This window comes from Phasianus colchicus, chromosome Z (genome assembly GCF_987193195.1).
Source record: "Phasianus colchicus chromosome Z, bPhaCol1.hap1.1, whole genome shotgun sequence".
Taxonomy (NCBI): Eukaryota; Metazoa; Chordata; class Aves; order Galliformes; family Phasianidae; genus Phasianus; species Phasianus colchicus.
In genome coordinates, this window is record NC_143476.1 from 42740984 (window position 1) to 42754303 (window position 13320).

General features: G+C 37.8%; 1 protein-coding gene across 1 annotated transcript in view; it reads left to right on the forward strand.

The window, feature by feature from the left end:
* Positions 1 to 13320, forward strand: part of DTWD2 (DTW motif tRNA-uridine aminocarboxypropyltransferase 2) — a 69812-nt gene that overhangs the window by 37716 nt on the left and 18776 nt on the right. Inside the window, exon 4 of the mRNA XM_031601406.2 lies at positions 3247 to 3436. Within this exon, the coding sequence (XP_031457266.1) occupies positions 3247 to 3436 (190 nt within the window). The remainder of the gene's footprint in view (positions 1 to 3246; positions 3437 to 13320) is intronic.

Sequence of the window (13320 nt, forward strand, 5' to 3'; positions counted from 1 at the left end):
GCTTCCCATCCACCAGTACTCTCAAGTCCTTTTCAGCAGAGCTGTGCTCAGTTCTTTCATCCTCCAGGTTTTATTGGTAACGGAGGTGCAACAATTGGCTTTGTTGAACTTCATGAGGTTTTCCTGGGACCACTGCTCAGCCTTTCTATGTCTGTCTGGATGGCATCCTGTCCCTTGGGCATGTTGACTGCACCCCACACACTGGGGTGTCATCTACAAACTTGCTGAGGGTGCACTCAACTCCACTGTGGATGACATCAATGAAGATACTAAATAGTATCAGTCACAGCACTGACCCCTGGGGATATTACTCATCACTGATCTCCATCGAGACATTGAGACATTGACCGCCACTCTCTGGATTCAATTCTGCAGCAGGTTCTTTGTCCTTTGAACAGTCTACCCATCAAATCCAAATCTTTTCAATTAGGATAGAAGGATGTTGTTGGGTACCATATCAAAGGCCTTGCTGAAGTCCAGGTAGACGACATCAGTGGCACTTCCCTTGTCCACTGATGCAGTTACACTATCATAAAAGGTTGGTTAAAGAGGATTTGCCTTTGGTGAAGCCATTCTGGTTCTCCTGTAACACCTCACTGTCTTCTGTGTGCCTTAGCATTGCTTCCAGGCAGATCTGTTCCAAGATGTTTCCTGGCATAGAAGTGAAACTGACAGGTCAGTAGTTCCTGGGCTTATTCTTTCTACTGTTCTTAAAAATAGGTGTGATGTTGCCTTTTTTCCAGTCACCAGGGACTTCACCTGATTGCCTTAACTTTTTAAATATTATTGAGAGTGTCTTAGTGACAACATCAGCCAGTTCCATTAGGACTCTGGGGTGCATCTCATCAGTACGTGTAGATTTGTGAATGTTCAGGTTCCAGGTGGTTGCAAACCTGATCATCTTGGATTTCTATGTGTGTTAGCATTCTGAAATGCTTTATTTACTTGTCTTTCATTTCTTTACTGTATTTTCATACTTTTAATGACGTAAGTATTTACATTTCTTATAATATGTATACTATATGTACATATGGCCTTTAATTTGTTGGAAAAATAAGAAATCTTTAAAGTAAAAAAAAAAAAAAGAAAAAAAGCAAGTCAAAGTATGTAACAAGTGTGCCCTACATGAAAGAAGACGTTGTTGTTAAGTTTAACCATGCACTGAGTTGAATTTTGTGCGTTTGTACACAGTGTCATCTTTTTAGCACTTGTTTAAAAGCAAAACATGACTTCCATTGCTGCAGAATGATTATGGGTTTGCATTAGTATTAAGAGAAAATTTGCATTTTCTCCTATCTTCAAGGCTAAACCCCCATTTCAAAGACTTTTTTATTTTAACTAGATAAGAGTTTTTAATTACTGGAAAGCTCTCCCAACACTCAATAAAGGTACTTAGCACTTCTGAGGGTTTGGGCTCTCAGAACGAACATCTGAAATTAGTGAACAGTTTTGTAGATTTAAACCTTGAGTACAATGTAGCCTGTAATGAGATACTCCTTGGCTCTGATTTTGTGTACCTGATTTTTCCTTAAACTGATGTGATAATGGAAGTAAGGTTAAAAAAAAGTGATGGGCAGATAAATCTCTGTCATTCTATTTGCCACAGACTTATCTTACGTTATTTCCTGCCTCTGTTTACACTTCTTATATTGTTTGTTTTGTAAGTAAGTATTGCTACTCTTTTTATAGTAAATATTCTCTTCAGTAATTAACTAAGTATTGTTAAATCAGCCTCGATTGTTTGCTTGGGAACTGAGAATGGTCAAATATTGGTGTACTGGCTCTCAACCTGTTGGTACACTGAATTCATTTCCTCTTTCATTTCTGGTTTTAAGCTCAGAATCTCAATGTCCTAGACAGTGCAATTGTGTTGAAACCTCATACTGATTAAAATCTGTTTTCATATATGTCCCCAAAGATTGGTAATGGGTTGCATAGGTTTGAAGTGCACCTGCTATATATCAACTCAAAAATAATTATTAAGCATTGCTAGCTTTTTCTCAGAAGGCTTCTTACCATCTAATCTGTCGTACTAGGTGTTTTTTAAGATGTACAATGTGATATTTAAATAATAATGCTTCTCATAGCTTTTATAAAGTAACTTATAGTAGTGTCTTGCAAAAACTTCAGGAATTTCTGTGTATATTAACACTTAATAGAGAATAGCTTAGAATTCCTGATTCTATTGCGATGTTTACAGGAAGAAAAAAGAGAATGTATATATTTTGGGACGGTAGCAAGAGAAATAGTAATAAATAAAATTGAAATGTTGAACTTCTCAAAAATGTATTCATGTAGACATGAATCAGGATTGCTGTTATTCCTTATATATACAAGATTAAAAATGAGGAAACTAATAATTCTGTGTTTAGCTCTTGAACAAATTTTATATGAATACATATATTAAATTCTAGTAAACAGTTCATGATATCTTTGGTTCAGATGTACTGTGGAGGATATTCTTAGACTTGAAGTATTGGAAAATATTCCTGACAGATTACTTCATTAGTGTTTTCCGTGATTTTTTTTTGTGGCTTTTTTTTCCTTCATCCTAAGAACTGAAGGGAGGGTCAGTACTAAGAATGGTTTGGATTGGAAGGGACCTTTGAGATCATCTAGTTCCAATCCCCTGCTATCGGCATGAACACCTCCCACTAGACCAGGTTGCTCACAGCCCCATCCAGCCTGGTTTTGAGTGCTTGTAGGGAGGGAATATCCACAGCTCCTCTGGGCAACCTGTTCCAGTGTCTCACCACCCCTACAGTAAAGAATTTCTTCCTAATGTCTATTCTATATCTACCTTCTTTCAGGTTAAAGCCATTTACCCTCATCCTGTCACTACATGCCCTTATGAAGAGTCCCTCCGCAGCTTTCCTGTTAGCCCCTTCAGGTACTAAAAGGCTGCTACAAGGTCCCTTGGAGCCTTCATTTTTCCAGGCTGAAGAACCCCAGCTTACTCAGCCTGTCCTCGTAGGATCTCCAGCCCTCTGACCATCTTTGTGGCCCTCGTCTGAACCCGCTCCAAACAGCTTCATGTCCTTGTGCTGCATGCTCCAGAACTGGGCACAGTACTCCAATACTTTTTCTCGAAGTGCTGGAAAGAGAGATTAGTAACTAAGTGTTTTTTTAAAAACTCAAATGAACTTTGGAGAAGACTAATTGGATTTAGCAATATAGAATATCTGGAAGTACATATTTGTCATGGACACTTGTAGTAATTATTGTTTTCTTCTGTGTTCATTGAAGGTATCCTGAGCTAGCAGCTGTATGCAGAAATCCCAGTACTTTTATTTTGTATCCTGGAGCTGAAGCGACCAATTTGGAAGAAGTCACTGTGATGTCTTCTAGTCCACCAGTTATGATCATCATTGATGGAACTTGGAGCCAGGCTAAAGATATATTTTACAAAAATTCTGTCTTCCGATTTCCCAGGCAGGCAAGTTTTAATATGTAAATTAAAGATATGTTTATAAGAGATGTTTACTTTCTGACCAGGTCAAAAGGAGGATTTTAGTTAAGGAAATTAATTGAAGTCTTCATTTCCTTTTCAATTGTACCAGCTGATAAGGAGAACTTAAACAACGATGAAAAAAAGTGTGAGCTTATGAGAAGGTTGACTTGACATTGGTGGGTTTTTTTCATTTTGTCATTTGAATTTTTTTTCATTTAACACAACTTCAGTGTATCATTTTTTTTTATAAAATTGAAAATGAGTTTGTGTTGAAAATTTTTGCTCTTACAAAAGTGTTAGACCATGTGCAGTGAAACATGGATTCTTTTCCTGGCTGGGTACTTTGCATTGCACTAACAGAGAAGGTGAAAGTTGAATTTTATAGTGTCATGAAAACCCACAGTTGTATTCAGAAACTTGCTTTCCACTAATTCCACATTAAAAACTGTTGATGTTGTGTGCTGTGTTTATGCAATTATTGCAGCTCTCCCTGCACATATGAAAATACCATTGATATTAACATAATATAATTAATGGACATATGTTCCTTTTGCTGCATTCATAAAAGGTATTGAACTTTTTCTCAAAGAATTTTTTTGAGAGATACCTGAGTGTCGCTTTAGCACAGCAGTCTTAAATGTAACTTTTGAAAGTAAAACTTAGATTTTGTCTAACTGAATCACTGACATCAAAGATTGAATTTCTCCCATTATTAGATTGAACTCATTTTTATTCATGTTACGTAAACATAGTAGTGGCACTTCATCATGCATAACTATGATTTCTCTGGGTTGAACACCTGAATTCAGAAATAGATTTTAGAATTCTAGAAATGGATTTCTATAAAAAGTTCCATTTATGCTTATTTGTCGTTTCTGTTATGTGTCATTCATAATAAAGAACTTCCAAATCTGAAGGCTTGAAAATTTTAGTGGTTTGATTGATTGTAAGTTTTTGAAAGGAAACATGTCTTTTTTTTTTTTTTTTTTTTAAATGAGTTTGCTTGTCAATTAAGCATGCGGAAACTGGTCAGACTTTGTTTCTGCTGTGACCAGAACTTGTCTGTAATACCATAGGTTTGAATTTCTTTGGAATTCAAATTGATGCCTGAATGGTGCCATTGCTTTAGGATTCCTGTTCTGTTGGTTCTTATGAGATACTTGATTTTGTTCCTTACCAGCTCCCTTACATTCATACTGATATTGAAATAGTGAGATAGAGCACCTGTACCCTGGAGAGTTTAATGGCCTCTGGCCCTTGTAATGAAAAGATGCACAGCAGCTTGAGCTGTCAAAGGCAATGCACACAGCCCTTGTGTAAGACTTGTGTCAGTCTCTGTTCTAGTTCATAGCTTGTGTGCAGTTCCTTGTTTATTGTACTTTTTTGAAACTTCTGTGTAGTACAGGATTTTCATTTGAATTCTTGTGTGAGCGTTCTGAAGTATTTGTTTCATCAGCAAGCTCAATTTGGCTATCTGAAGTCACATATAAGTGTGGTTTTTCTACAGATCAAAACAGAAGGCAGTATTTTGTCCTTGGTTTCTTGTAGATGGCATAGTGCCTGTGAGATGTTTCCTCCTTTAAATTATTATAGCAATGCCTCTTAGAGGAATGTTTTTCAGTATGTACTCGAATACTGCGTGCTGGATTATGTTTTTCTTTTTTTTGTATTTCCATGAGAATAGGATTATTTGTCCACCTATACCTTTTTCCTCTTCTTTTTCTTTCAGAAATGTTATTAAAAGTATATTATGAAAAAGGGTTATCACTGACATTTTTACTAACAGAAAACATATCATTGTTGGATCACCTTTTTCGTCAGCGAAAATCTGACTAACTCTTCCGGGGCAAGAGAGAGGCAATATGAAAAATTATAAATATCCAAGCCCCTGTTGATTATAATGTTTGAATAGTTTAAATGGAATACTATTTTTCAGCATGCTGCTAATTAAAAAAGAGAAATCTACTAATGTAACTACTTAAGTTATAAATAATTTGCTTTAGGTGATAAAATCTGTTTGCTATCAAATAAGGGAATTGCTTTTAAGCTCTTAGCAATCAAACTGTATTAGTGTAGGTGAAATGGAAGAATAGATTCTTGGTTTTAGTCCAATTATTTTGGCTTTCAGAAGAAGATGGAATTTGCAGCTAGGAACTTATGGGACTCATTTTAATGTATTTCAATTTAACTGCAGCTCTATGAATAGATTTTATGGAACTTATTTCACTGCAATTCATTTCAAATTCTGCAGATCATTTGTCTTATACTGGCATACCTAATCAGTGATACGTGACTTGCCTTTAACACTTCAACAGTGTTTTCATGCATAATCCCTGTAGCTGGAAGCTACCAAATTTGCCAAAGGAGTCAGACATCAATAGTCATAATTCTGTAAAGTGGCTGTTTAACAATTCAGAAAGTATTCCTGAAAATACACTTCACAGCCTATCTGTGTCACTAATTATTCCTCTGCTTTTGCCTTTTATTTTTTATTTTTTCAGATGGGAGAAGTGACCTAGACAGGCTTGAGCAGTGGTGCAAAGGGAACATCCTGAGGCTCAGCAAAGCCATGTGCAAAATCTTGCACCTGGGTTGCAGCAGCCCCTATGATCATTATAATCTGGTGGAGGGATATATCTATCACAGCCCTACCAAAAAGGACTTTGGGGTCCTGGTAGACAGCAAGCGGAACATGAGCTAGCAATGTGCCCTCATGGCCCAGAAGACCAGCTGTATTCTGAGCTGCATCAAAAGCAGGATGAAGAAGAGGCCCCTCTGCTTGCTCTGGTTGCTTCAGGAGCAACTGCATCCAGATGCGGAATCCTCAGTGCAGCAGAGATGCGGACCTATTAGAGTGCATCCAGAGCAAGGCCACAAAAATGATTCAAGGGATAGAATGCTTTCCCTATTAGAAAGCTGAGTTGAGATTGTTCAGCTTGGAAAAGAGATGGCCAGGGAAGCCTGTAGAAGTCTTTCAGTATCTAAAAGGAGGCTATGAGAAAGAAGGGGACAGACTATTCATCAGGGTCTGTTGTGACAGGACAAGGGGAAATCCCCTAAAAGAGGAGAGATTTAGACTGAATGTAGGAAAAGAACTTTTTTTACAGTAAGGGTAGTGAAGCAGTGGAACAAGTTGTACAGAGGGTTGGTACATGCTGTGACCCTGGACACATTCAAGATCAGCTGAACCAGGCTTTGAGAATCTTGATCTATTGGAGCTTGCCCTGTTCATTGCAGTGGAGTTGGATTAGATGTCCTTCAATGGTCCCTTCCGACCCAACAGAGTATATGCTTCTGTGATTCTGTAATAGATTAATATTTTGAAAAATAACATCTGATGGTTACAGTTGAACTATAATTCAAGCCCAGTATCCCACAGTAAATCTTTCCTATTAATTTGTAGTGTGATTAGTGTCCCTTACTTGTTGGTATAGCTTGGATGTTTAAGGTGGCCTTCCTTTTTGCTTCCATTCTCTTACGCTCTTGTTGCTGGCAGAATTTCCACTCAGTGGCTGCATGTGACAGATACACTTTCTGCAGAAGCTGGGACAAGTAGTGTATCATATGTTTTCTAAAGTGTTGTTTATTCACCCAGTCATTTTAAAACTGACTTGAGTTTTTCTGTTCTATCGTTCAACTTTCTTTGAAGGTCTAAGGTTCATGCCATTTTTTCCTGTAAAGTTGAATGATTAACTTTTTTTGTTTTTTTCTGCTGGCAGTTGGATTTTCTTCTGGTAGAAGTTGGAAGAGACCACTGGAGTTTATCTAGTCCAACTCCTCTGCTAAAGCAGGTTCTCTACAATTTATCCTTGCTGCATCTCTGTGCGCCCTGAAAATTCCTGTTTTCCTCTCAACTGGCCAGGCTAAACATTCTTCTCATATTTGTTTTTTTCCAGGAGTTCCTTGTTCTTTCATGCAGGACTTCTGTCACTGTTGCCTGATTTCTTTCTCTTAGGGATGCACCCATCTTGAGTTTGGAGAAAATGGTGTTTGAATGTTAATCAACTCTCTTGGGTACCATTATTTCTCATGCTCTACCCCATGGGATACCTCCAAGTATGTCCTTGTAGAAGTCAAAGTTGGCTCTCCTAAAGTCCGGGATTGCAATCCTGCTTACTGTCTTGCTTCTTCCACATGAAATCCTGAGCTCTACTGTCTTGTGGTTACTGCACCCAAGGTGGCTGCCCTCAACCTTCACATCCCTATGTATTCCTTCCTTCTTAGTAAGAACAAGGTTAAGCAGCATCCCTCTTTCCTCATTGGCTCCACTACCACCCTCATCTTTAAAGTTACCTTCCATAGACTGCAGGAACTTGCTGGACTTCATCTGCTTGGTGGTGTTGGTTTGGCAGCAGATATCAAGGTGGTTGAAGTCCCCCATGAGTACCAGCGCTTGGAATCGCAAAACTACTTCCAGCTGTCTTTTGAAGGCTTTATCAGGAGGAGTTTCCTCCTCCTAATCAGGCAGCCTGTAGTCAACACCCACAATGATGTAACCCACACTGGCCTGCCCTTTAATTCTCGCCCATAAGCTCTCCATTCATTCATAAACTATGAAAGTACGTTACTGCTGTAGAACCAATTTCTTGTTCAGTATTGCCCTCAAATTTGTTTTTGTCCAATCAAATGTTAATATGTAAGGTGAACTTATTTTCTAAATGACCCATTGAAATAAAAATATTAGAATGTAAAAGAAATTGCTGGTATTTCTTTACTCAGAAAAAGCTAATATTTTGCCAATTATTGTACCTGTATTACTTGAGTTGATTTGTTTATTTAACTTACGTTTGCAATGAATTTAAACTCATTTTATTTTATTCCTTCTTAGCACTTATTTATCACTGCTTCATTGTTCCAAATTACTGTTATAAAAACAAACAAGCAAACAAAAAAACAATACCAGTGAAGCACAGTTTGGTTGCAACAGCTAACACTTCAGTGTAACTGAGAAAATTAGGACGTCATATTTCCTCTATGAAAAGGTATTGGAAATAAAGTGTTTTTCAAACACTTTCCTTAAACGGCTTCATGCTGCAGTACTGGGAAATTTTTCCCCTGTGCTAAGATTCCAACTTTATTGAATGAATATAAAGAACGTAGTCAGACATGCACAAAGCAGCAGAATTCATTGAGCTCTAAAAAATCAGAGGGGTTATAGCCAAACTACTTTTTCATAATAGTTAATAAAAACGAAAGGTGTTTAAGCACAAAATTGAAATCTCCAACAGAGCAAAAAACCTGATAAATGCATAATGTAAATGCAGTGGCATGAAAACAGTCTGTATTGTGTATAAAACTGAAGAATTTGGCTTGAACTGGCAATCATAGCACTTGGTAAATATGTGTAAATTCTGCTCTTACTTAACCTTTGTCTTATCCTAATGGGATACCAAAGCAACTTCTGCTTTAGTTGAAATTCTTTTGAAAGAATGTCATTGGATCTGGACGTTTGGAAGTTTGTTTTTGTAGAAAGAGAGTGAGGTAAATCTAAAGGAGAAGTGAATTGATTCCTAAGGAGGTTACCTGTAAATTAAATACAGACTCTTAAAACAGAATAAAAAGCTTTTTCTGATAGTGAGATGGTTACAATTTCTTAACTGCAAGATACACAGGAAGAAGACATTAAATTGTAGGTGTTAGAAGACCACGTTTAATTGTGTTCATTCACTGGTTTTGTGTAATATGAGCTGCTGTATTGAATGATTTTAAAGATGGTGCAGGATGTTTTACTAAATTCTGTTGTTCTTTTAAATTCAGATTAGAAGTTAAAAATATCAGTGAAAAGTTATTTAGTCGGAAGTATTGGCTTTGTGGAGTTTTTTTCGCTTTGTTTTGTTTTTTTTGAAAGGAACGTCTGAAGAAATTTTGACTCTACTCTTCCAGAGCACCTGAGAGGAAACAGCTATAATGTATTACCTTTATAAGAAATATTTACATTTATGTCTTGGTGCAGAATCATTCTTTTTGTATGAAATTTTTTAAAATGAAAAATAATGACCTTGGAAAAACTTCGTAACAGGAATTTACGAGACATATGGCCTAAGGTGACTTCTGTAGTTTATATATGACTGTAATGACTGTGTCTCCTGTGCCATCAGTTAACAGCCTTTTGAGAAGTGCATTAGCCCAGGATGTTTTGCATAGTCACCACTGAGAAGGAGTCCAGAAGCATTAGGGTATGCACTGCAGGCTTTCTTGCAACAGCTGCTGTGGTTTGCAAAGCTGATACAGAAAAAGTATTGCATTAGCTTGGGCCAGTGGTTGCAATTAGTTGAGAGGGATGAATGAGCTGGTTTGCACAGCCAGCATATTTGGCTCAGTTAGACTACTGGTGTATTGTATGAAGTAGTCACAACGCAGTGGGTGAAGCTGCTTCTGTTAATGAGGAGATAAGCAGAGCATAGTGGGAGCAGATGGCTAAAAAGCGTATTTGACCTTCTCCTACTTAATCACCAAAAAAGGCTGAAAAAAAACCTGTTCGCCTACGAATAGATTATTTCTGTCACCTACTATCTTGTTCTTCTGTTTTTTGAACAGACAGTGAAGAACTCAGTGAGATAATTATGTTTATATTGTATACTCGTAGAAAGAAAGAATAGTTTCTTAAAAAATCTGAACTATGCAAGTGCTGCATAGTTGATTATAAGATCTGGTATGAAGGAGGAATTTACATCCTGCTTGTTGTGGCTTAAGCAGTAAACCGCTGAACACTGTACAGCTTTTCAGTCACTCTTCCCACTCCCTATAGGATGGAGGAAAAAAATTGGAAAAAGTAGAATTGCATGTTGAAATAAAACTGTTTACTAAGACAGAAAAGGAAGGGAGAAATAACAATAATGATAATTTATATGTGTGTGTATATATATAAAACAAGTGTTAATTTTATATGCGTTTGTATATATAGTTGCAGAACTTCTGGCTTTCATGCTCACTATCTCATTCAGCCACACAGCATAGGAAAAAAAGGCCAAAAAAAAACCAAAAAACCCCCCAAAAATGCAAACGTAGAAGAGCTTCAAGAAAAGCCAGCAAGTGATTGAAGTATGGGGTGGGTGATGTTAATAAGGAGTGGCAGAGTAAGCTCCATGACTTTTTAGCTATAAAGACAACTGCCAGAGTCTTGTAAATGCATGAGTGACACAAAAGGGGTAAATATGCACCAACTGGTGACCATCTCCGCTAATACATGAACTAAAAGCCATCCAAAGCAACAGGAATTCAGAAATTCTGATGAAGAAATGATAGTTCTTCACATGTTTTATAAAGATGGTATTCTTTGCTGTTATTTTGGATGGGTTGGAAGATCAGAATGCAACTGGACAAAATAATGGCAGAAAAAGCTATCAGGTGTTAAATTGTTGAATGCCAAGAAACCACTTAAGCCTGTGAAATCTGTGAGTCTTGGAAGCTAGGAAAATATTAATTTCAATTTAATTTATTGTCATTCAGCACATTTATAATTTCTGACTTAAGTATCAAAAAGAAAAAGTCAAACAAAGACTTAGGGGACTCTCTCCACAATTTTATTCTGCACACTACACCCTTCATTACAATGAAGCACTTAGTGAGGGGTTGGTCACAGCCAGGGTTAGCTACAAACTTCTGTGGTTGGTCCAGAGGTGTTGTGTGCTTGGCTGATAGACTTAGCAGTAGGTCCACTGCAAGTCCAGCTGGAACAGCTACATGTGGCACAACTCTTTTAGCATCATCACAACTTTAATAGACATGTTATAAATTCTACCCTGCCACTGGGTAACTGGAATGGACTTGGTAGCAGTATGTACGTGCATTCAGTGAAGTGCATTCCACTTCTTGCTCCTGTGCAACACCTAACCCAAAAGGATTTACAATAGTTTTGACAACTTATACACTACAGTCTCTGCTCAGTGTTGGCTGTGCACCAGGATAGAGTTTAATATTTCAACAGCATCCACCCTGTGTATCTACAAAAGACACATGTGCAATATTATAGCTAGTTGAATATCTACAACCACAGCTTCCACACTTCGGCACTCCAGGGGGATGACTCATTTGTGGGAGCAGTAGGATTGTTCTACATAGAGCTTGTATACAAGCATACACTTGTAGCTTCCTTTAAAGTAAAATGAAGTGTTTGAAAATTAATTCTGACATCCAGTGGCCAACCAAGCCGCTGGCCGACGCTCTCAGGCTTTGGGTTTTAATTTTGGGCAGTTCTTTGTGAAACCAGGAGTTGAACTCAGTGATCTGTGTGGGTCCCTGCCAACTCAGGGTATTCCATTGTTCTGTGATACCCCTCTGTTAGCTGGTGGCTTTTTCTCCTATGTGGGACAGCACTTACAGTATCGAAGGTCCACAGTCCCCAGGACTCTACTTTCTGATGTCATCATTGTCATCTTTCTTGCTCTGGTTTCCCAACATCTTCATTGTCATTACAGAGACCTCTTTCAGGGGCAACAGAACCTCCCTTCTGTAGTTTCACAGGTTGCCACACAGCTTCAGCCCCAGTAGCTGCTGATTCCCTTTTGCATTGAGCACTCACTGGTACACTAGCAATGTCTGTTGGCTGTAGTCCCCAGATTACTAAGTTGTCCTGGTCTGCTTGTAGTGATGGTCACGGTCACTGTGCTGTGGCCTCAAAGTAGGACCTGTGGAGCTGTCTGTAAACAGCTGTGCCCAGCACAGGGTACCTTCTTGCACCATGGTCTGCCCCTGATGGTCAGGTTCTAGGTCTTCATCTCTGTTCCGTGATCTTAACTTGTGGAGACTCCCACAAGCTCAGAAATGCACGAGAAGCATCATATTACCTCTTCTCCAAGAGTGAAATGGCCTTCCTAAGTTTATATCACTGTTTGGGGCAACCAGGGTAACAATGGATCTGAGGAGACAAGTGCAATAGGTGGCAAGCTATATGGCATGATGTTTTCCCTTTAAGATAGGTTATTCCATATCATCAGTGCTGTGTACACAAAGCCGTCAGCAGGTTTCTCTCACGGAAGACCAAGTTTCTAGCTCTATTTTTATGGCTGGAAAGAAGATGAGTTTAGGGATGCTCTGTTGTTGGAGATGCTGTTTCGCTTAAGTGCTTTCAACTCATTTAAACTCATTTAAACAACATTTAAACAACAAAAAACCAAGGATTTTATGATGTCTTTCAACATGTTATGGTCTGTTAGTTCAAGCACCCTAGCTGAATTCATCCAAAGTAATTAAACATTCTCATCAAATCAATTTCCCTAATTTTTCCAGCTGAATTAAGTGTTCATTGTTACACAACTTTATGAACTTGAAATGAACTATAAAATGAAGTAGAAAGAAGTGACCTAAAACTGACCTACCAATAGATAGGTTTTATTTTATTTTTTATTTCCAGATGCAAACATTTATACAGAACCCTAGAAATCCTGTGATAGAAGGTGCTTTGTAAATATGTAGCCCTAAAACTATTAAAATTTTCAAGAAGCTGCATTTTTTTCCAGGCAAACAATTGTTTTAAATGAAGGGCAGTTTGTTCTGTTTGGCCTTTTTGTATAATGCTTACTCCATGCATAAGATGGGCACAGTTCGCAAAATATGCTTCAGTTTCAAATAATATCATCTGCTTGTTATTTATACTTCCACAGTACTTCAAAAAATCTTCAAAAAACTTCACTGTTTTCAGTAGAAAGTATTACCTGAAGTGTTCCTTATGACAGAAAGTTACGATCTTTGACCTCATAAATTGGTGAATTAGAGGCACTGATGCCACTTCACAGTTCACATATTGCCTTTTAAAATGGCCCAAGGGGTTTGAGTCATCAAAGTGATATGCTGTCTTAAATGCAGTCACTGAAACAGAACTTGTGACAAAAAAGGGAAACTCCTTATTGTAGTGTATTGTACTACTTACT